The sequence below is a fragment of the Natator depressus genome, chromosome 17 (assembly GCF_965152275.1).
Source record: "Natator depressus isolate rNatDep1 chromosome 17, rNatDep2.hap1, whole genome shotgun sequence".
Classification (NCBI taxonomy): Eukaryota; Metazoa; Chordata; order Testudines; family Cheloniidae; genus Natator; species Natator depressus.
This window is the reverse complement of record NC_134250.1, coordinates 10,069,656-10,093,611: the sequence shown is the minus strand read 5'-3', so window position 1 is coordinate 10,093,611 and position 23,956 is coordinate 10,069,656. Positions and strand designations below refer to the sequence as shown.

The 23,956-nt window shown below is 46.3% G+C and overlaps 1 protein-coding gene across 6 annotated transcripts in view; it reads right to left on the bottom strand.

The window, feature by feature from the left end:
- Positions 1-241: 241 nt before the first annotated feature.
- The window catches only part of SGSM2 (small G protein signaling modulator 2), a 144,088-nt gene continuing 120,373 nt past the window's right edge, over positions 242-23,956 (bottom strand). For 5 of the 6 annotated variants that reach the window (XM_074974846.1, XM_074974848.1, XM_074974851.1 and 2 more), the window contains 11 exons: positions 23,670-23,734; positions 22,966-23,111; positions 21,202-21,330; positions 17,863-18,045; positions 15,831-16,244; positions 14,622-14,746; positions 12,977-13,059; positions 12,351-12,460; positions 8,123-8,219; positions 5,747-5,914; positions 242-4,603 (listed from right to left, as the gene is read on the bottom strand). In XM_074974846.1, the coding sequence (XP_074830947.1) occupies positions 4,515-4,603; positions 5,747-5,914; positions 8,123-8,219; positions 12,351-12,460; positions 12,977-13,059; positions 14,622-14,746; positions 15,831-16,244; positions 17,863-18,045; positions 21,202-21,330; positions 22,966-23,111; positions 23,670-23,734 (1,609 nt within the window). In that variant the 3' untranslated portion in view covers positions 242-4,514. The remainder of the gene's footprint in view (positions 4,604-5,746; positions 5,915-8,122; positions 8,220-12,350; positions 12,461-12,976; positions 13,060-14,621; positions 14,747-15,830; positions 16,245-17,862; positions 18,046-21,201; positions 21,331-22,965; positions 23,112-23,669; positions 23,735-23,956) is intronic. The other variant, XM_074974849.1, reaches the window with a different exon arrangement.

Here is a 23,956-nt window from a genome sequence, read left to right as displayed (position 1 = left end):
AGAATGTTTTTGTTGTTTAATTTAATCTTGAGCGTTCCCAAATTATTGGATGGTAACTGTTCTCCCCCTCCAAATACCTTTTATTTTGGCATTGAGTTATAGGTTTAAAAAGGGCTCCTTCCCCTTTAACAGTCTCCCTCTGCCCATCTAACTTTGGCCCTTTTGCATACACCTGAATCGTCTGCAATTTTTGATCCTTCTTTGTCCTGAAAAATGCAAGGTGCAGCTTTTAAGGTGTTGGGCTACCAGCACAGAACAAATGGCTAGCTAGATCTAACGAACTGCTCCTGGATGAAGCCTGCTAGCTTGGGAAAGATCTGACAGCGATGCTACCATGCATCCCAGGAATTCAAAGAAACAGTCATTAAGTTGGTTGCACTCAATTTTTCTTTCTTTCATAGATCCACTGGTATCTTCCCAAGGCAGCCTACTGTTTAGAGAGAGAGACTTTCTGGCCTTTTTAACTCATTGCTCCAATAACCACCGATACGTCTACACCTTGCATAGTCTTAACACATTTTAGGGCCAAATCCTGCTGCTTTTACTCACCTGAGTAATCCCATTAAAATCAGCGAGGCTACTCAAGGGAAATTAGCAGGACTGGCCTTAGAAAGGAACTGTTGACCACTTTGACAACATTTAATTAAAAACATTTTGGTTTGGTTTCTTTATTTTAACCACTGTCTTTTCCTCATCCCCTGGTCTACAAATTCAACAAAACCCAGCTACACGAACTGACTAAGCAATTCTACTGGCTAGCAGGAGCGCTTTAAATACCTGTCACTTTCACCCCTCAATACATCATCTCTGCAGTGCCAGGGCTGCACCGCCCTTCAAACTGCATTTTGGGAAGGAGCTCTCGTCCTCAATTTCAGAGGACCAGTAGCGGGCTTTCTTGCCCATGTGCTGCTATGTAGAATACATACTTCTGCACAACCGCCCCTCCGCCTGTGTAGAATGGATTCTTGCTGAACAGCTGATGCATCATTCTGCAGAGAGAATGAAGCCCTGGGGAAAGCCAGGATGGTTTAAATGTCAGACTGCACAATCCCATGGAAAAGAAGCAAGGAGCGGGAGATCTTTATGTATCGGCTAGAAGGGAGGGTAGGGAGCAAACCCATCCTGGAATGCATGAAGACTGATTGGCATTTCAAAGTACACCTAGATTTCCTCTGCCCCATTTTGTGAAATCACAAAGGAACATGTTGCCTTAAAACTTCTCATTTCTCTCCTTAGTTCAGGTCACATGAAAGCTGATAGTGGTAACTGACTGCATGATATTTGGGTGTATCTGAAATGATAGACAGCCTTCTTAAGGGACCAGGAAACTATACAAACGGCACAGATCAGATGGACAGACAGACTGGTTTAGCCAGGACCTTGTTGCAACAATATTCTGGAAAAAAAAAATAATTTTTTTTTTTTTTTGACTGAACAAGGAAGTTTTGAACACACTGTTTTTGGGGCAGCTTGATCAAGTAAGGCATGAATGACAAATCCTCATTCAAAGGTTTACAGAAAGTGGATCAAATTTAAAAGCGACTTCCCCCTAACTTCATGATGTATTACAGGTTTATACATCTTCAACTCTATATGTAAACATCTTTTACTATTGTTTCAAAAAAAAAATCTGAGAATAAGGGTCCCTACCCATTTTATTGTCGAACAAGGTGGAGATACTATATAGTCTCATAATATTAAGGATACAAAAGTTTGTTGTGTCTTTATACACCTGAAATTTATTTTCCTTGATTTGTAAAAAAAATAACAGAGGAATGAGTGTCCTGTACTGATTCTTTGGCATAATTCAATCTGTATCTTTGCACAGACTGTAACTGAGGGTAATGTCCCTCAAATTTCACAGTGGGCCACTTGTGGATTATAATCTGTTTCAGAAATGCATCAAATTTATCCTGTGTAAAAGATGCAAGTGAAACAATGGGTAAACAGTCACTGTTCTAATACTATCCAGTGAAAACACCGCTTTAATGTTTAGTGTTTTTTTTAAACTCTGGTCCTGTTAGTTCTAACTGCTGAAATTTGTGTAGAGTGGTTTTTTGTTTTTGTATTTTCGAACATACAACACTGATTTATTCCCTTTCTAGGCGAAATCCCTTAAAGATCATCTAAGATAGACCAAGATGTTATGGGTGCGCTTTCCAGAAGTGCTTAGGGTTGGCCTAACTCTGCTTTCACTAAGCCCAATGGGGAGTTTTACCAATGACTCCAATGGATGCAAAGTCAGGCCCAGCGGTCAGTCCTTTTGAAAATTCTACTCTCAAAAGGTAACTCAAGATGATATCAACTGAGCCATGAGCTTTAAGGGCATTTGGATCCAGGGCTTAGGTTCAGGACTAAATTTAATTTTAATAGCTCCCTTGGAAGAGATTTGGCCAGCTTTAATAGTGAGGCACATTGGCAAAGGATGGAATTTTCAAAAGTGCGTAAGTGATTTAGGAGCACAAGGCCCATTGCCAGTCAGTGGGATTTGCGCTTCTGGATTTTTTTAAAAAAGTGTCCACGTGCCCGCTCTAGTGAAATCAACGGGTAACTTCATTAGGATCAGATCTTATCTCTTGTTGGCACAGTGGTAATTCTTTCTGCTATATCATTAAACTTTCAATCTAACGGATCAGTTTGAAGACTCTCACAGTATGTCCTGGATCTCGGTATGTACTATAGTCTATGTGGTGACCCTGTGGAGATCTAAACACACTGACAAACTAAAGCCTGAGGACAGATCCTCGGCTGGTTTAAATTGTCACAACTCCTTATCCCCACGGAGGAGGTGTAAGTATTGTGCCACTACTCTAAACTTTCAGTCCAATACAGAAATGAATGCTGCAGAACCTCCGTAATAGGTGCGAATGACAGGGAGCTATTGCATATTTACATGGAAACATTCCAGAGACAGCAAATGCACTCAAATAAAAATAGCACCACAAAATACCCTTTGTTAGTGCGGCAAATGCTGATACCTACATGGGAATTAGTGATGTCCTGGATTCTATTTTTCAGAGGTCATGAAGTTCTAATCTGATAGGTTCTAAATCTTTCTGAGAAGGCAGGTGTGCAAATTGCAGGGCATGTGTGTTCGTGAGGTTCTGCAGATCCCTGTGCTTGCCCCACTCCACATAGGTGCAGGAGTGGGAGATCCAACCCCACGAGAAGGGGCTTAATTTCCTACGCACTAAGCCAGGTTTCAAGAGCTGACTAACCTGGAAGTGTAAACTATATGGGGCCAGATTCTGCCACCTTGGAATACTTGCAGAGTAAGGTACTGACGACTTACTGTGGGGAAGGGTAGCAGAAATGTATCCCTGATAGCTGGATTCTCTTTTTATTACAATTATTTATATTGTGGTGGCACCTTGGGTCCCCAGCCCAGAACCCTGTTGTGCTAGGCACTGTCCAAACAGAACAAAAAGCCAGCTCCTACCCTAAAGAGACTCTAATCTTTCTGGTCCAGATTCAGCACCACGCTAAGCAACTGTGTAGTGGTCAGCGAAGTAGGGAGGGGTTTAATCACAAGTTTAACTTGAAGCACATGCTCAGGGGCTGTGGGCACTGAAAATTGGCCTTCACGTCTTCTCAGACCAGTGTCACTGAACTGTCAGCAAACGCTACCGTTAAGGTTTTTTTTAAAAGACTTAAAATTGCAACAATCTGGACATGACAATTTAGCATCTTGTATCTCTTAGAGGCAGCAATTTACAAGTTGCCCCCTCAGATTTTAATCCTAGCTTTCCTCTTCTCGTGAGGATGGTTGGCCCAAGGATACCTGACGCTCGCAAGGTCCCTGTAGATATGCTGCGGATTACTGCCAGGAGTCACTATGGAGCCACGTTTTGGCCTAATGAAGATATTTGACCAGGAGTTTTCTGACTAAGCTGGCTTGGCTTCTCGAAGACAGGGTGTTTTTATTCTCTTCCACGGTGTGATTTCTAACGTGATTACTTGATCATAAATGGTTCTAGATAACGGGATGGACAGTCATCATACGGCCAAAAACACGCATGGGAGCTGGGACATCCTTTCACCTCTCCTAGGTGAACTCCACAGCACTTGCTTGTCTAAGATCCTGCTCCAGTGCTCAGACTTCAATGGGCGTTGAATTGGCCTTAAGTCTGCATGCCCAGGGAGGTTTGGTCAAGCACAAAATATCTCTAGTGTGTTAAGGGTCTGATAGGTCAAAATAGGACTCCAAAACCCCAAATTCCTTCTGTATCTCAGACATGTAGCTGGACAATACCTAGAGACTAGGAGAGGGTAGAATGCAAAAAAACCAAAAACAAAACAAAAGGTTTGCCTCGCACTACAAAGTGAGCATAACAAGGACTATCAAACACAAACCTCATCATCTTGTGGTGGAAAATTTGTTTGTTTTAAAAGTCTATTACAAATCTCTGGACTATTTACTACATTACATGGAAGATGCAATTAAAACATCATCTAAAGTTACAGTGCAAGAAATGCTTAGTCAGCGCTAAGCCCGTTTTCCTCTCTGTCCGCGTTCACTTGTTTTCAATCAGCGTTTGCACTTTGTAGACGAGGTCCCTTGCTATCTTCAGGATTTCCTGGGCATTGTGATGCTCTGCCATTTCTACAAGAAAGACAGACATAGATTTGTAACTGCCTGCCTCAGGAGTTCAGGCTCCTGCAAGCCAGGGAGACACACACGTGCAGCAATCAAAAGTATTGCATGACTGTTGACTTGCACATTTAACTGTGTCATAAAAGATCCAGGATTAATCCTTTGGGGCTAACGGTCCAGAGATCCTGCCCCCCAGTGTTAACAATCCCTTTTGTTTCAGTTTTAGTGCTGGGGAAAATCCCTACAGCCACAGGGATCAGAGGAGGAATAGGCTAGCACGCTGGTAATCTTAAACCATACAGCTGACCTTCACACCCATTCCTCAGTGGCTCCGGGATGGAAGGCTCATACGTCCCTCTATTTTAAAACGTTCTCACGCTGCCCACTGGACAGAAGTTTTATAGCCACCTGGGAACTTTTTCCAATAAAAAAGGTAGAAACTTGTTTGAGAACAGGCTGCTCCTGAGCCCTGAAAACCCATTTTCTTTCATCACCCACATAGCTCACAATCTACGGCAACCAGGGGTCCGGGGCCCTGCCAAGCAGGACCCATGTTAGACTCGCTGGGGCCCATGGCAGAAAGCTGAAGCGCCGGGCCTTGAATCCTGAGGCCGCAACCCGACCAACTTAGCTTTGCAGGGCCCCCTGTGGCAATGGGCCCCGGGTAATTGCCCTGCTTGCTACCCTGTAATGCTAACCCTGACTTTCATATGTAGAAAAGCAGTTGTTGGGGGCACAGTGGGGCCGTGGAGTTTTTATAGCATGTTGGAGGGGCCTCAGAAAGAAAACAGTTGAGAACCCCTGGTCTACGGCCACCAGCGAGGTTACCTGCATATAAACACTGTGGCCGTGAGTGAGGAGTGAGTTTGGTTTCCTCTGTTTTTTGGGTGCCCACTTTGAGCCACCTTCTTAAAAGAGTCCTAGCTTCTGAAAAGTGCAGAATGCCTCCCCCTTCTGGAAAACAGGCCCATTAACATGTTCAGACCCAAACATCATGGTACCCAGAATTGCTAGAAAATCTTGGCCTATTGCCCACACTCTGATCTAAAAAACCCACCAGACAGTAATGGGGAGGAGGTAAGGCGAGGCGAATGACACAATTCAGCTGCTTTTTATCAATGGTTTTTTTCCCCCCAAACCCCCATCTCTTACCATTAAAAAACTTTATGATATCAGTGAAGTCCATGTTGTTATCACGGATAATCTCTCGATAGACCTCCACTAGTGCTAAGGCAATGAAAAGGACAAAATGTTCTGAAGAGATGTGCTTTGCTGCCCAAATAACTTCCCACACTGTAAATACATCCTCGTACAACAATTCTGAATGGGAATAAACATTACAAGAGCATCTGATTATTCAAGCTGACCAGTTCTGTTTCTCAAAGGACATGTTTTCTAGGGCTGTTGGCAGAGGTCAAACAGTACTAGACGTCAGATTCTGACACGCACGTGAGTCATGGTGGCAAAACCTGCTCCTTAATGGTTATACAGGCTCAGTGAGCTGTCAAAGAATAAGTTTACTTCAGTTTGGAGTTTTTGTTTATACAAAACTTCCTATGAATACAAAAAATTTCTGGATTGAAAAATAAAACGAAAGATCTCCCTTTTGGGAGGTGGGAATGAAACATTCCTTTACAACACCGGGGATTTAAACAGCACTGGGCTGTTCCCTGGAGACTGACTAGTTTCATTGTGTGTACTGAGTGAAAAGCAAAAGATAACCAGCAGAGAAGGGAGTTATGGGAGTAAATGAGATTTTTTCCACAGATTATGAAGACAATTTCACAAGACAAAGTAAATACAGATCACAGTGCAGGCAGGTAATAACAGACATGAGTTTGCCACTAGCTGTATAATCCCAATGGCCTGGAGAACTTTCCAAGCGAGCAAGACACAAAGGAGTGAGTCAGTGTGCGCTGTTGGACTGGACCTGTGAGGCAGAGAGGTGGAGCAACTTGTCTCCATGCAGGCCAGGGGCAGAGCTGGAATCAGTCTCCAGTTTCCCCTTCCTCTGTCTCCCCTATTTAGATGCTAGGGGCCAGATGTGTAAGGGTATTTTGAGGCCTAGTTGGATTTTCAAAAGTATCTAGGTGCCCAAATCCCATTCATTTCAATGGGCTTGAGGCATCTAGGAGCTTTGGAAAATCCCACTAGGGGCTTAAATACCTTTTAAAAATCTTGCCCTAAATTCGTTGCGCCAGGGATCAGCTCTTACTTGGTTTATGGACAACATGTAGGGCCCCAATTTTGCCTGGGGCTTCTAATCCTGAATCTTCACTAGTTATTAACAACCTCGCTTCCTTGAGGGTTTGAAAGCACTGTCTGCACTGCTGAGGTGGTGGCTTTAAAAAGGGTGCACGGTAATTGTTACAGCAAAGAACAAGCCATAAGGGTCTCAGGGCAGTTTCTGTATTTTGCCGGGCTGAGCGTAGCTGCTGCTTGTCAATGTTGTGGGTACAGGCAGCGAGGCACGAATCGGACACAGAAACAGACCCGTAAGGGCTAGCGGGTGCTGGTGGAAAGTGGAGCAAATCCAGAGACAGCAGTGGGGTTACTCTGGATTTCCACTGGTTTGAGTAGAGTTTGGCTCTAACCGTTGAAAACTCCCAAAACACCTGGGCCCATCTTCACCGCCAGTGACAGTGTAGGGTCTGCAGCAGTAATTCTCAGACCTCAGTGGTTCAGGAGCCAAATTAGCGATCAACGTTACCCAAAAGTCATGCAAATTCATTGTTTCATTTACTGTAGTGCTATAGATTCACACTTAAACAGGGTGAGGGGGAAAGACTTAGTTTTTATATATATTATGCTCACAGCAAAATGACAGGCCCAGTATTATTATTTTTATCAGCTAAGATTGGTTAATAATTTAATGAAATCACACAGTGTTTTCTATCATGTGCCGTAAAGAGCCACTTGCACCTCACGAGCCTCAGTCTGAGTATCACTGGTCTACAGTGTGCGTTTGGCTGTGGGTCTCTTTGGAGGAGTGGGAAGCAGATTTGGGGGTCCCTTCAGAATCCTCTTCCCAACCCCCCATCTGACAGCTGCTCCAGCGAGAGAGAGAACCCCCAGACAGGCTCTTATTTTTTCTCCTCTTCCATCTCTCTCATCTGCAAGACCCGCACTTGAAGTATGTGAACATCTGTACTTTTCAGAGCTGACGGTTAACGTTTCTTTAAGCCTCTGACCTGGGGAAAGCTAGTGCGTGTGTGTTTAAATGAACTATTGACTCCTTCTACAGCAAGTGCGTGTCTCTTGGTTTGTAGCGATTGGTTATGATCGCATCCATTTAATGGTGGGAGAGGACATCTTGGTGTTTGGGACAGAGGATTACGTGTAATATGGTAGCACCTACAGGCCCCGACCAAGACTGGGTTGTGTGCTAGGCGCCTTATACTGTCTTCAGAGCTATTGCGGGGCTGATTTGTTAGAAGGCAAATTGAGAATTGTATGTAGGGTCCTTGGCATGACCATGGCGGCCTCTGTTTACCATTCCTAGCCCGACACTAAAGTCAGTGTTATTACCTCTTTTAAAATCAAGCAGGAACCAACGATAGCAGAAGTAAAAGTGGGTGTAGTCTCCATTTTGGTGCATCAATTCAAAGAGCTCAGAGTCTAAAATCTGGAAAACAAAACCAAACCATTCAACTTGAGTATCCTACCTCCGAGGAGATTCTCTGTGCCCCACCCAGCCTGACCATGCGGTCAGAGTAGCTCCTTAGCTGCTGTAACGTCCACATGTGACCGTACACCAGTGACTCTCCACTCTGTCTCCCTCCCCTGATCTGACCGTAAACCAGAGGTAGGAGAGGAAGACAGCTGGTGGAGGAGGTTACCTCCACCAGCTTTATGACAGCTGAGAGTTCCCCTACAGCAGGGGAATTCTCCACTGGTCACCCCCCGACCAGAATACAGCCGCCTCAAGGTGGCCATAGCAGACTAGCGAATCCAGCCCTTTGTTCTGGAGCGGTTGTGCTGGAAGAGGAACAAAAACTTAGCTTACACGTATGCAGAAAAACGGGGTAGGAAGTTTGTATAAACCTCTGGGGCCAGATCCTCAGAAACTGGCAGCAATGGTGACATACCCCAGCTACGGATGCTTAGCTGAGTTCCCACCAGCAAACAGGTGGCAGTCGTGTTCAGACACCACTTCAAAAACATGGGGACAAAGCATCCAGCTGGCGTAGCCTGATTAATATTGCTGAATGTGGGGTGTCTGATCACTCTACCCCCTTATCTTCTCCCCTACCCTTACTGGAGGGGGGGTGGGGGGGCAGTATGAGACTGATACAGCAGGGCAGAAGAAGTCAGGACTCCAGGCTTTTATTGCCTACATTGCCACTGCGTGTCCTTGAACATGTAATTTAAGTTCTCTGCGCCTCAATCTCTCCATGTACAATGAGGATTACCCTAACTTCCCTCGCCAGGGAGTAGCAGGCAGATATTTGTAAAGCTCTTTAAAGGTCCCCAGGGGATAGGGCTGTTAAAGTCCTAGTTGCACCTTTTGAAAATTTCTCGGTCCGGTAGGTCAAAGCAATGGTTAGTCATTGCAGCGCTGTCAAGCACGGGTCTGGGGGCCACAGCTCCCCAGAGGGGTCCCAAAACTGGTTGAAGTTCTAAACAGTGGAGGTCCTGGGAGGGGAAAGCAGATTGGGAGCTACTGCTTACCGGCAGGGGGTAATCCCAGCTATTTCAGGGGCTGGTTTGTGTGCTCCTACATTTATAAAGACAACAAACCCAAACGTGTCAGTCACTTGCCATGGAAGCTCTTAGGGGCTGCACAAGTGTATAACAAACGAATGGTCTCTGCACCAAAGATGGTAGGGTCCAGCAATACACACAACAGAGATCTACCAGCCTGCATTGTGGTCGAAAAGTTCAAATAAGCTAATGTGCGTCCAGTTATTTGCACATGAGCGGTCCCACTGATTTCCACAGAATTACTCACTTAAGGTTTGCAGGACTAGATTTTTATAATCTGCTCCATTTTGTTATATGGAGTAATCGCTACTTAAAATTCAGAGTCGAACACCCGGCTCCCACGCTGCAGCATGGAAGAGCCATAAAATGAAACGACCTCTCACCAGATGTCAGGTGAACATCTCAAAAATAAAATGGGGAAGCGAATCCAAGTTAAGATTTCTCCTGGAGGCCAACTGACAGGCTTGTGAGAAAGCACTGCTTTCACTGTGACATCCGCCCTGGTTCTGAAGGAAGTTGCTGTTCGGCAGCGAAATTGTGGCCACACTTTTCAGGTACAGAATGTGTCGGCCCTCCCAGCCATCCTCCTCCTTCAATCCAGTCTGATATTTTTATTGCCCTTTAAAAGCTGCTGTAGAGCCACAGTATTGGACAGCCAGACACGGAAATACAATTTCAACAAACTCCACTGCCCAGGATCTGTTCTCACGGACTTGCTCATTCAGCACAATAAGCCAAATGTAAACGTTTGTTTGCATCAGCAGTGTCTCTCAACCTTTCCAGACGACTGGACCCCTTTCAGGAGTCTGATTTGTCTTGCGTACCGCCAAGTTTCACTTCACTTCACTTAAAAACGACTTGCTTACAAAATCAGGCATAAAAATACCCAAGTGGCACAGCACGCTATCACTGACAAATGGCTGACTCTCTCATTTTTACCACATAATTGGCAAAAAATATCGTACTTACATTTCAGTGTATAGTCTATAGAGCAGTATAAACAAGTCATTGTCTGTATGAAATTTTAGCTTGTATGGACTTTGCTAGTGCTTTTTCTATAGCCTGTTGTAAAAGTAGGCAAATATCTAGATGAGTTGATGTATCCCCTGGAAGACCCCTGCTTGAGAATCACTGAGCTAGTTTACCCCCCAAGTACCACCAGATGAATGATAAACAGAGACATCTAGCGGTGCCCTAAAGTAATTCCTGTGAGGAAGAAGCCCCTATCCTAGAGTGTTATCAGCATATTGCTTATTTACTGTTTATGGTCATGGGAATAAGTACAACATGCAGGAGCCTTTAAAGGCTTGTGGCCTCCAATTTGGAAATAAACAAACATGTATTAAGTAAAATAGCTTCTTGTTAATGTTTTCACAGTATGTGAATAACCTAATTATTTTAATCTCAAAGTCTACATTAAAGATTGAGTTGAGTTTTTATATTTAAAGCAAGGATTCAACAACTGTGACATGTACGAATACAGCACATCAAATCATTGAGACAAAAAAACCTCACTGAGTATCTTAAAAGGATCAAATTTTAATGAACCAATTTAATTGCAAGTACTCAGATTAACTAATTTTATAAAGATCAAATGTCATATCTGTGTGTAGACGTATTTGGAGCATTGGAAGAGTTTCGATCTTAATTGGTTAAGATCAGTACCTGTCCCCCTCCTTGCGTGAAAAATCTTTCCTTTGTTCATTTTAAAATGAACAGAGGGAGGATTAAAAAAAAATCTTTGCACTTGTAGGCAGCTGACGGGGCTCAGAAGAGGCAGAGGGATCTACCTGCGTGGATGCAGTTACAGGATCAGGGCCTTAAGTTTGCTATCAAATCAGATGCTCAATAAGACATGATAATTTCTTCCTAGTGCAAAAATTGTCAGTTGATTTAAAAAATTTTATCTTCAATTATTTGAAAAAAATAACTGGAAAGCCTATTTATGTGGTCACACAAAATCTAGACCAATGATTATAAATAGACCCTTAATATAGTTTATAAGAAGTTAAATTGTTAAAACCCAACAGGTTGCCTTCTGCTGATGATGTTTAATAGCTGGGATACACATTAATGTGTGTTATATTCTAAATGGTTATAAATACATTACACCTTTGTCAACTACTTACAAATGTAACCTTAATATAAAAATGTGACTATGTCCCTCTACTATAGTTATATTACAACCTGTGTCTAATTAATGGTTATAAAGTAAATATGATTCACTGTATCTGATTAAACCATAATGTTTTTGTACTTTTTATTATTTGTTACCTATTTACCCTGGGAAAACTGAGATCACATGCAGCGGGTGGGGGTTGTTTGGTTTTCCCCAGAGTTGTGACCTTCTAACAAACAACCCAGCTAAAATAGTGTGTGTGTGTCCCTCTCTCTCTCACACGTGCCTTGCTCAATATACACACAATGAAGCAGTGGCCCAGACAGGATTATATAAACCATCACTGCACCTGACTGCTTTTCCCCCACCCCTGCCCCACCTTCCCTGCCTTGCAGTGTAATGTTGGGGGCTAAATAAATCACCCAAAGGTGACAGCAAGAAGAGCCTTCCAAGAATACTGCATGTCCAAGTCCTGCATGTGAGCTCAAAGGAAACTGAGCCAATGCCAAGACAATTCAGTGGTCTTTTCTTCTCAATTGCTCTCAGGGGCCTGAGCCTTCTCCCATTGAATCAGCTCGTAGACCCATATGCCGAACTGTCGTCATTACTCTTTGTAGCTGGTGCACAGGATGATCAGTCCATGCGCTTTATGGACGTTCCTCTGTGGGCAGAGCTGTGCTGTACCAGAGGCTCAGTGCTCCTTCCAAGAGCTATATATACGACTCTGTGATCCCAAATATCCCTTGCTAACTGCATAGGGCAGACACCCAGGAACCGAGATGCTTAACCTCCCAATGGAGCTGTCACCACCTCATTGCATCAGCAGGAAGAGCGTGCCTAAGAGCAGGGCAGCTTCAAGCTAATGGGACATAAAGGCCAATACAAATACGCTTCCCCTGTCCTAACCCCAGCTCCTCTCCAGTGAGGACTCGCCTGAATTAGTGATCGCATGTTGGCAAAGTGTGTGTCCATAGCACCTCCGTTGGGGAAATTCTGGCTCATTCTCTTCATTAGGTGGCTGAAGCAGCTGTACACCAGTTGATCTGTGGATAGAAAGTGGATGGCTTAGAGTGCTGCAAAGCCTGGGACCCATGGTTTGTACTGGACACGGCAAGATGCTGCAAGGTAACGTGGTGGTGGGGAGGGGCAGCTTTCTCCTTCCAAATCTGTTATTTTCCCCCATGACCAGTGCCGGGTGAAAATATGAGGTGGGCCACTGGAACGTCTGTCTGATTGCAGAAGGAGCCCAGCTAGATTTGCAGATCCCATGTTGAGTTTGCAGTGCCAGCAGCTACAGAAATACTGTTACCTCTGTTTACAAGTCAACTTTAGTCTGGGGAGATTAAATAGGGAATCCCCAAGAGGCCATCGTGAGTCACTTCGCAACAGGAAGATGACTGGAACGCTGCAGCCTTCCGTTTGGGGGAGTTGCCATTACATAATGCACACAGCTTCCTCCGAAACGTGGTACATTTTTGACTCCGTGTGTTCCCAAGGGCACCTCGTACTAATCTGCCAGGGTGGCAGAGCATTACAAAAGGAAAACTCGGCCCGCCTACCGTTGTCAAGGATAACCATGAGAGGAGCCAGTAGGTCACACATGCCTTGGACGTATCCGACATCCAGGTGCTCCCACACGTAACTGCACAAAGAAAGAAACAGAAGAGACACTAGCAAACGTCGTCTCTAAATCCCCTCTCTGCTGGATTGTTTTTAGTGGACCTAACACCCAACTCCAATAGAAAGCCCTATGTCTAGCGCTGGGCTGTAGATCCAGTGGGTGAATTCCCTAAGGAGGAAGCCAATAGTGCTTACCAGAAATCACCCTTAAAAAGCCCTACAATTTAATAGAGAAGGAGATCTTCTCTTACAGCTTTTTTGCACCAGCCTATCGAATTGTGCGTCAGGGAGAGAACTTTCTACTGCATTATATACAGGGCTCCAAAAAACCCCTATGGGGTGGTGCTCTGGGCATTCTCCGTGAGGGAACAGCTGCATATTAGTCCTATCACAGCCAGCACCCCAGCCTGTTTAGTCACAAATACATCACACTGGGGTGTAGAGAGGGGTCAGCAACACTAGTTATTCTCCTGCTCCACCTGAGGCAAAGGTGAATTATGTGTTTAGATTTCTACAAAACACAGAGGGAGAGATTTACATAAGCACATCACTTTTTGGGAGGAAGAAAAAAAATCACTGACTTTCAGTGTGGTTTGTGCTCCTAAATCTTCAGTGGCTTTGAAAAATCTCCCTCCTCCAGGGACTTTTGCCACCGGGTGAAATATAAACTAACAAAAATAAAGGCAGCAGCCGCCTTAAAAACCAGGGAGGCACAGGGGGGGCTGGAACCATTTGTATAGTGGTGGTGCTGAGGAGAGTCATTGAACCAAACTGTAAACTCCGTATATAATGGAAACCACTTCAAGCCATGGGGTACAAGAGCACCCTTGGTTCCAGCACCTATGGGGAGGCACGCGTGTCCGGTAGTGGGAATCCAGCCCCAGCTTCCAGAATCATGCCCTAGAAAAGCCAGGAGACTACGCAGATTTAGAGCACTGTATGGAGTTCAAATACCACTTGGCAGGGGCAGAATGTAGCTCAGACCACATAATTTAGATGCAGAAACTGTAATCCAGAGGCCCACGGAAAACCCCAAACAATGCATGCACAGCCTCGAATGTCTGAGCATCCAAACTTTTCTTATGAGAAGTAAGTTTTAGTTTTTGGACTCAGAGCAGGACACTCCACCAGCAGCGACATGTTAAAGGGATGGTACTGACCTCTGATTCAATAGGGTAGCACTCTCCATACTAGCTGAACTGTTCCCAGGAGCCTGGAGGGGGTTTGATCTGAAAACGTATCCTTCCCATTCCCACCCGCTGAAATATCACTCTCGTATCTGAGCGCCTCCGTTTCCTTAACTAATTTGATCTTTGCTACAGTTCTGGGAGGTAGGGAAGCATTAGCCCCATTTTGCAGGTGGGGAACTGAGGAACAAAGTACATTACAAAACTTACGGTGATACAGAGAGTTTGAAGCTGAGCTGGGACTCCACTAAACTATCCACCCGACCACATCTTCTCTTTCTCTGGAAGCTTTTGGCCATACCGTACTGCACTCTGGGAGAGGCAGGCACTATTGGATATTAACCCAAGTTAGCTGCAGTGCAGTGAGAAGAAGCGTTTGCTTTGCAAGCTGTGTTACCTGCACATGATGTTTCTGAGTTTCTCCAAGTTAGCAGCAGTAAAATACCAGTAATTCCGGTCGCACCTCTGAACGTCTTTATCGATTCTATGCAGATTTAAGGCAACGGTGTCCAGTAATTCTATCTAGAAGGTTTAAAAAAAACCCAGTGAGGCACGCTTGCTGTTCAACAAAAGATGCTCCTAGAGATTAACCTGAGTTAAGAAGTAGGAAGATGTCTGGATTCAGCTGAGTTCCCCTACTGGAAAGCGCTTTGAGATTGACAGATGAAAAGTGCGCTATACGTGCTAGGTATTATTACCACCAAGAGGGCGCTCGAAGCAGCACCAGAGCTCACTTACCTGGCTCCTGCACTCACCACAACAGCACAGGGGGAATCTTGGGGGGCCGTGGCCTCAGTACAGTGCGCTCTGGCAATTTCCAGCTACAAATAGCCCTTGGCAGCCAGCTGGCGCAGTTTAGAGCAACCCCTAGGATTCTTGAAACACAGTGGGGACCAGAGGCTGGTGCAGGTTGGCCCAGAGAGTCAGGGCACCAGAACTGACTTCCCTCATCTCCGCTGAACTGAAGACTTTGGCACAGCAGAGAATTTAACCCTAGATGTGATTTGATTCCACTGAACCCGGAAAGCCTAGAATCCCACCCCACAGCTTAAATACATACAGCTACCCACCTCACTGCTGCTGACAGTCCCAGGTACAGTGCATCTGCTCTCCCTGCTGAGCCTTCCAAGCACAGCCCAGCAGTGCAGGGGATTATTAAGGGCGATGGCAGGCTTTTGGTGGCACACAGGCCAGAAGCAAGAAAGCTTAAATCTGCTTATAGCAACGCTAATATCCGAGCAGGTGGTGTTCGGTCTGGATTAGGGCTAGGGTGCAGTTTCATGGGTTAGGATTTGGATCAGATGGCGCCAGAGACTCTCATGAGTTGTTCCTTTGAGATTTTGGCCACCTCTGAATTGGACCCAGAAGAAAGGCTGCTCCTGGATTTGGATCCAACCCAGCAGTTAAACAGCTCAGAGGGATTTGGATGCAGGGGTTCCCTCCCGCTCCCTGTCATTCAAAGAGTTTAGGTTCTGGTTTTGGCCTAGCCTTAGTTAAATCCTGTTTGACAGGAAGTCTAAAATACATGCAGGGCCTTTGAGAGGAAGAGAAGGAAGAGTGCTCTACAGACACAGGTCGATGCGTAATACGATAAATAGTGACCTACTGTATAGGCAGCTCCACAAACAGACGCAATGTCCTCTCCAGACGTTAAATAATCCAACTGGGAGCACAGTTGTTCCTCCATTACAGAATCCTGACGCTCTGAGGTCACCACCTTGGCTTTCTGAGCCTGGGTCACGTCCAGATCTGGTCTTTCTAAGTCCGCGCTAACTTCTTCCTCCGCCCCGTCCTCAAAGCAGACACTCTGCCCGTCGTCGATGCTGGACAGGATGCCCGAAGCGACCGAGTAATTCCGAGAAGAAGGCAGCCCGGAATCGGGAGAATCAAATTCTACTGACTGCTGTTCGACGGCAGCCGCTGCGACCGGAGTGTCGACGTTCACCACAGTCAACGAGGGGTCAACCGGACCTTGTAAGTCTCGCTCTGTTGAGTCCATTTCATCTACAGATATGAAGACCTGATGGTGGTGGTGAGAATTGCAGGAATGCGGGGCGGAGGGGGGGGGAAGGAAAGACCAAATAAGTCCCAAACTCGTGTGTGGGCCGAGGTTATTTCAACAGACAAGATCACCAAGTCAGTAGAGCATCTGTATATTATCCCATGCAGTATCCGTGCATGTATATATTATAGCTGAACAGAGTGGATTAACCCAGGTTTTACAATGAACTTAGAGGCTGGATATGGCCAGAGAAGGGACTCTAAAAGTAATATCCACTGAGGAACTTATGATCTGCACACCGTGTCCTAAATTTTAAAAAATGACTTCATGTTGAATGTCTCAGTTTTTGGGCACCTAACCTGAGTGGCGTTTAAAGGGGCCTGACTCTGAGCACCCACTGGCTGAAAATCCAAGCCCCTTTATAAAACGTCTCTAGTTGGGCACCCAAGCTGAGCAATCACTCGTGAACCTGGAGATCCTGGCCTTCAACCTCATGTTTCATAGCGCTGCCTTCTGTTGGGCAAGCAAACTTCACCACTTTTTTTTTTTTAAACTTGCTACAGATTTTGGGGACAAGTTCTGTTCTCAGCTACCCGAGTAAAGTTCTCTTCCGAACGATAAGGAGGCAGCTAAATGCATAGCTTAGACTAACCTTGAAGGTGTGTGAGATGGGGCTTTTATAGTCACAGATGGCTAGAGATGGGAGAGCTCTTTTAGGTCATCGTCTATCCCTTTTAGCAATGTGGGTTTGTTCTGGACAGTACAGTCTTACTGTCCACGTGACTCATTTTTTCCTACAGCTTTGAGGACTAGGATTTTTTAATTTTTTTATTTTTAAACATATCCATGTGCATGAATTCAAGTGCTTTTGAAAGGTGCCAGATTAGCAGCCCTGGAGATACAACCAGGGCAGCGCAAGTCCCCTACTCCAACGCACAGCCTACCGGCGTGGCTAACGCCTAACCTTGTGTCACAAGGGCTATTCAGTCTGCCTGCCTATTCTGTGCCCAGCATCTAGGCTTAGAGGGACGAGGGCAGAGCCAAACACTGGGGCCATCTCTGATTTGAGCACCTGCCTACTAGAAATGAAACAGACCCACCACGTGGTTGCTGGAATAGTAACTGCCGATCACTATTGCTCTTGGCTGGATTTGAACTGGGGACCCAAAGACAAACAAATCTTCAGAGCCATTATCAATTCCTTGAGCCAATCCATTCCCCAGAGGTTCTTACCTGAGAGGGATTTTCTGCTGCTGTGGTAGACAGAGGCCATAAAAACCCCTTAGCCAGCTGGGGGAGAATACCCCCACTGCAGGCTTAGGAACAACCACAGACTACCCTATACGTGCCCTGTTGCAAGCCCTAGCATGGTCTGGCCCAGGGGCCATAGCCCAGAACTCGCCAGAGATTCCAGGTTGCAGAGTTGCTGGGCAGGCAGGGCTTCTCTAATTGAGAGCAGCTCCCTGGACTGCCTAAATTATGCAGAGGGCAGTTTCCCAAGGGTGCCTATGCAACTGTTGTCCCCCCGCCCCAAGCTGTGCCTGTGAGCACTATATTTCCAGCATCGCCCATTGTACTGCAACATTCCTTAAGGATGAGTGCACAGGAGAACAGAGAGCTAAACAAGACCACTTACGTCGTTGCTGATGGTGGAATCCCTGTGGATCAATCGCTGAACGTGGCTGTCAATGCTGCTGCCTGATGAAAACTTAGCAAAGATGGCAGAGTGTGACTCTTTCTCCCGCTGCTTCACGATGACCTCGCAGGCTTTCCACTCGGCCATGACCTTCTGATACTTGAGAGCAATATCTTCATCCACCTTCGAACAAAGACACAGACAGATGCAGCTGAAACGTTAGACCCCCCTTGCAGGAGGGCATCCGAGACAGTCCGAGGCCCAGATGGCGTGGCTTGCACGTCAGAAGAGATTAAAGCTAGTGAGGTGGCCAGACAGGATCTGAAACCCCGTTGAGCTCCAGGGAAACTGGGCTTGGGATCTAGATCTCAACTCCAGGATGGGGCCCATCCCCAGCAAAATAAGAAGTGGAAAGTGGAATCAGGCACATGCTTGGGCGTGGGCAGAATGAGAGGCAAAGGACTGTAGTGAAATTTAAGGGCAGGTCAAGCTAGAACCAATGAAAAGGAAACAGTGAAGGGGCAGAATTCACAGCTGCAACTGGCCAGTAACATCAGGCGTGCTAAATAGGAGCAATCAAATCTCATGCTTCAGCATGTAAACTGCCACCACGAAGGGCAGGAAGGATTTTTTTTTTTTTTAAAAACCGTTTAATATACAGCACTCCATGACTGGCCCGAGATAAACGAGAAGTGTGCTGCCCACCTCCTGAAATCTCACTAGAGGTGATGGACCAACGGCCTGCTCTAATCAAATCCTATGGCACCCTACTGTATTTCTGCCCCCCCCACTTCCATCTTTGTAACCTAGGCCCCTGCAGTGAGCTCCCGGACATAGTCCTGTGCAGAGCTCATTGCAGGATCAGCAGCTGAGAGCGATTCCAACAGTGGAAGCTCCAGCTAAGATACTGTTGCATGCTAGCCAGATGCACCCACCCTGGTTCTTGTAGCACGCTACTGCTGGTTTCCTCTGTCGAAAGGCGAGTCAGACACCAAAAACACCCTCTGGCTACGAGGAGAGAGACAGTAACTTTACTGCTCTGTTGCTTGCCAAGAGCTGGATAAAAGCCCTAATAGTGAGCTGGCTTCAGGCTCTGGGCTTTGCCAGCTGGTTGCTACTGTAGCCTTCTCCCTGGGAGCTGGGGGGATATCTGTCAGGCGAGGTGGCTGTGGAGTGGTAAATCAGAAAGCACGACCCCTAGTGGGAGGCTGGAGGAGAGCCGTGTGAGACAGTGCCCCCAGCCTGGCTGCCCAGCGCTGATGAATGACGGTATGATGGTACAGAAAGCAAACGTGATAAATCATCGGTGATGGTTTCAGTCGAGGACCTGGCGAGCTGATATTCTGACTGCTTGGATCTCTCACTGGCCTAATACTCCCTCCCATCCAATGCACGCCTTTTTTGTTTAGGGGCTGACTCCTCAAACCGATGCACCATTATCCTTATTATGATTAATAATTATTGGTGTTGTGGGAGTGCCCAGGAGCCCCGGTCACGGATCTCGGCCCCACTGTGCTAGATGCTGGACAAAGACAGTCTCTGCCCCAAGGAGTTTCCAGTCTAGCGCTTCAATGGCACCCTTTATCTAAGGATCCCAAAGCACCTAGCAAACACTGATTTACGCCTTGCAACCCCTGGGTGAACTTAGTAGAGTCCTATTTTACAAATAGGGAAACTGAGGCACAGATGTTAAAAGGGGAATAAAATCCAGTTGTCCTGATTACCAATCCCTGGCTGTAACCCGCAGGCAAACATATCCTCTGAAGCTGGGACTAGAAGCCAGGTGTCCTGACTCTTGATTTACGCACTAGGTAAACAGTCCCCTCCTGATAAATGCAGATTGGTTTTGTTTTTCTACTTACTGAATATTACCCGTACTCATCGCTTTTACCCCCCTCTGGAGGAAAGGGAAAGCCAGGGAACTGGTACTTTCCTGTCTCCCCTTTTGATTGCAATCTGGCAAAATTAGACAGTGCTGGAGTTATCTGGGCTCTCTCTCTGGTCATTAGTGTCTAATAGGAGAGAAGACGGACTGGCAGTCGAGGGACACGTGCGTCTCATGTCACAGGCGCTGCAGCGCATTACCAACCTCGCCATTGCTAAAGCTCGAATTTACCAAGAACGGCAGCCTGGCGGAGGGGTACAGACACGGGCGCGTGAGGGGAATCTCTGGAGCGCCTGCTCCGATGAGCGCTTCGCCACTTGCTCGCACAATCCCTCTGCCTGCCCTTTCCTCCCCGAGACCTATGCCAGACACAAGCCACACAAGACTCCCCCCCCGCCGCCATATTCAGCTTTCAGGCTGCTCTCCTACGATTGCCCTTTGCGGACAGACACGCAGGTCCATCAGCCTCATGTTCACTCCTTCAGGGCCCCTGGGAGGCTGCAGTCTGAGGTCAGCATCACTTCCCGCAGTCCAGTAAATCATCTCATAAAAGGGAGACGCTGCTCACACGCTCTTTGGCCTTCAGGCACAAAAAAGGCACGAGGAGGCCCTCCAGTGTCTACCCTAACTGAAAGCCGCGCCCAATGGTTTGCATGGGACCCTGTAGCTTTTCTGAGGTGGAGGTGCCCCGTGTTAAGGGAACACGGCAGTGGGGCTGCTGGCTGTACAGTCACTGTGCTGTCCAAATTTTCATCACAGCCCCCGTACCCTAGGGCTGTAGCGGCCCTGGGCTGAAATGTGGTGAATGTTGTTAGTTTGGCAAAGGTGGGGGTTTTCTGTGTGCGTTTAGTACAAATAGTACGTAGAAATTTACACTTCGCAGTGATATTTCCAAGGAGGGGCGGGCGGGTTTTTAAAGACACGTCTTACCTGCTTCTAGGAAAAGGGGACAAACCCTCACAGCCCTCATGGCCCTTTTTAGTAGCGCCAGGTCTCAGAGTAGTTTTGAACCGTTGCATTAAACCTGGGCGCACGCAGGTGCGTCACCTGGTATTTCAAGATACCGTGTTTGAACTGCCACTGGGTCGCCCAGACGAACGTTTTGCTGTGAGTTCACAAATGCGCTGCCCTTCTGTGGCCTCAGGGCCGCAGCCTTCGCAAAGCGCTTTCCAGGCACTAATTTAAAAAGTGCCCTAGGAGGGCAATTATCCTCCAAACAGAGAAAATCGGGCACAGGAAGGCCAGGTGGCTTGCCCACGGTGGCATCAAACTCAGGAGTTCGCATTCCCAAGTCCAAGTCCTACTGGAGAAAACCCGAAAATACGGGCTTTGGTGCCCTGAAGACCATATGCTAGGAGAGTGTTTATTAAAATAGAGTAAGTATTACACCTAGAGAGTGCTCTTAGTATTTAAAAATTCAACATCCCATTTAAATCTCAGAAGCCGGAACTTACCCGATCCATTTCCTTTTTGGTCATGCCAAATTTGTAGTGGCCTAGTAAGAAGGGCCACACTTCCTTTCGAATCTCATGCTGCACTCCGCCATAGTAAACTCGTTTGAGTAATTCCAATTCTTTGTAATTCTAAAGCAGTCAGGAAAGAGGGGAGGGCACAATGAATGCACCTTACTATTGAGCTTGCATAAAAGCACTACAGTTACTTGCAAGTACACAGCTAATGGAAAAAACACAACCAGTGGAAGCCTTAAAAAGGTTGGCAATGGGATACAGATGGGATACTTTTATTCCTAGGTCATTGGTTCCCATCTGGCCCAATATGATCTTACCATTTGATGGCTGTTGAGCGGCCTATATAAAATGGGTCAGTTCCTATTGAACTGGTGTCCATCATGGAATCTACCACTGTGTAGATGCCAAATTATACCTTTGCTGTCACCAGAGATGCAAAGGATCAAACAGGCCTTGGAGAATTGCCCTTCTAAGGAATTCACACAGTGTGAATCCATGGACAGTCCTTTAGGGTCCTGATTCAAGAAAGCACTTAAGCAGATGTTTAAGAAGGTGCTTATGGAGCATGTGCTCAGCAGAAAGGTAGACTGTCTCAGAAGTTTGCCCTGACATTGCTTGTGCTACATCCGTTCTGTAGATACAGGACTCCAGTCATCAGAGCTGGCAATGACTGAGGGCTTGTCTACACTACCGGCCGTATCGACCGGCTGCGATTGATCCGGCGGGGTTCAATTTATCGGGTCTAGTATAGACACGATAAATCGACCGCCGATCGCTCTAGCCTCGACTCCAGTACTCCCCCTCAATGAGGAGCGCAAGGGGAATCAACGGGAGTGTGTCTCCTGTCGAGACATCGCAGTGAAGACACCGCAGTAAGTAGATGTACGTATGTTCACGTAGCTGAAGTTGCGTAACTTAGATCGATTCCCCGCACCCCGTAGTGTAGACCAGCCCTTACTTTTAATGGCGCTATATTTGCTTCAAAAACTACATGTAAAAACCTAATTCACTTTGGCTTTTCCCAAAGATTTTCAGGCTCCTAAATTTTCAAGTCTTCTCCCCATCAGTGCTGCTTTCTGGGCTGCCCAAAAGCAGGAAGTGGACTGTCCAAATAAAAACATCACTTTAAATGTCTAAAATTGCAGGGCAAAAAGATCTAGTGTTCCTCTAGATGGTCCTAGTTTACAAAATCTCCTTCATCCTGCTTAAAGATACACCAGGCTGATTCTCATCTGTGTCTTGTCTACACGTGGTGTTATTCCTGATTAACTCCATGTGTGGACACATTCTGGAGTCAGAGTGCATTGTTCCCATTTAGCTTAAACCTCTTGCTGGGTTCAGCTAAACAGCATGAAGGCACTCTTATTCTGGAATAAGTGTGTCCACACATGGAGTTCATCAGGAACAACTCCATGTGTAGACAAGCCCTTATACTTTTATGACATTCTGACAGCGAAAAGGGCTGAAAGCGAAAAGGGTGAGTGAAACAGCCATTTACGCCAACTTTCCACTACTCTGGTAGCTCAAAAGGGCCTTAGCGTAAGTGAGAATCGGGTCTGCACAAATATTGGAACAAAGCTGGCACACGGTGAATTTATGTAGTCTTAGAAGGCAACACTGGTCACTTGAAAAGACCCTTAGAAATATTCATAGCCAAATTAGGGAGTGACACTGAGGCAGTGTGTGTGGGTTGGGTGGGGTGCTGACTTTTTCCCTTTACGAAATGGGGGTAGGTTCTGTGCCCGTTACCTTTTTGTCCTTTTGATATTTACTCCAGACCTCTTTAGTCAGGCCTCCAGCAGCGCTGGAAGGCTTGTCAGGCGGGATAATTGAATGGTTCACGAGGGCAGACAGATGCGTTCTCACTGTAGACAAATGGCGGCAGTAGGCAAGCCCTGCAGAGGGGGTGGAAACAGAAGGGCAGAATCTCATATAAGCAAGCAGGTTATTATAGCCGATGCCAGCAGCTCCTTTTAAAGATGGAGCTGTGCAGTTTAAGCTGGAAGCAAAGCTTTCCTCTCTACAATCCCACGTGAATGCCAGGTAGACTGGAAGGGGGAGGCAAAGTTGACAGCTATTTAATCTTGTGCCGGGAAGTGAAAAAACAAACGTGTATTTGTAAAAGTACGTTGCAACATGCAGAGCTTTAAGCATCAGTTCTCCATGGCTGCACACAGAAGAGCCGCTGGCATTACCAAGCCAGGATATTTGGGTCAGGATTCTGAACGCTCTAAAGTTCTAGGTTGCTTTGGCTCGTTATGAAGAGAAGGGCCGCCTGAAAAATTTGCACCTGGATTTGGCTTTCAACTGCCTCCCCCCATAGTTTGGCTTGGATCCCTCTCTAACCTGAACACGGCCAGTTACCTGACTTCGCAGCCCTTCTCAGTGCAAACTAGCGTGTGATACTGCGGGAGTTGCATGCACTGTCCCTTTTGGAAAACAGCCTCACTTACATCCATAGAACGCTCTGGAAACAATCTGCCTCTTCATGCTTTCACACAGCATCTTTAATGGGGTTCTGTAGGGAGACATTTTTAAACACGCTTGGGGTTACGGTGATACGGATCATGGAACACATCCCTAATCCCAACTGATCTACAGACGCTGCCCCTTTCCCAAACCAAACTAAGACACGTTTGGTTTCAAAAAAAAAAAAAAAAAATCCGACAGGAAATAGGTTTTTGGATTTTAAAATTATTTCGCTGCCTGGGATGCTGCCCCAAGCCACATGAATATTTAG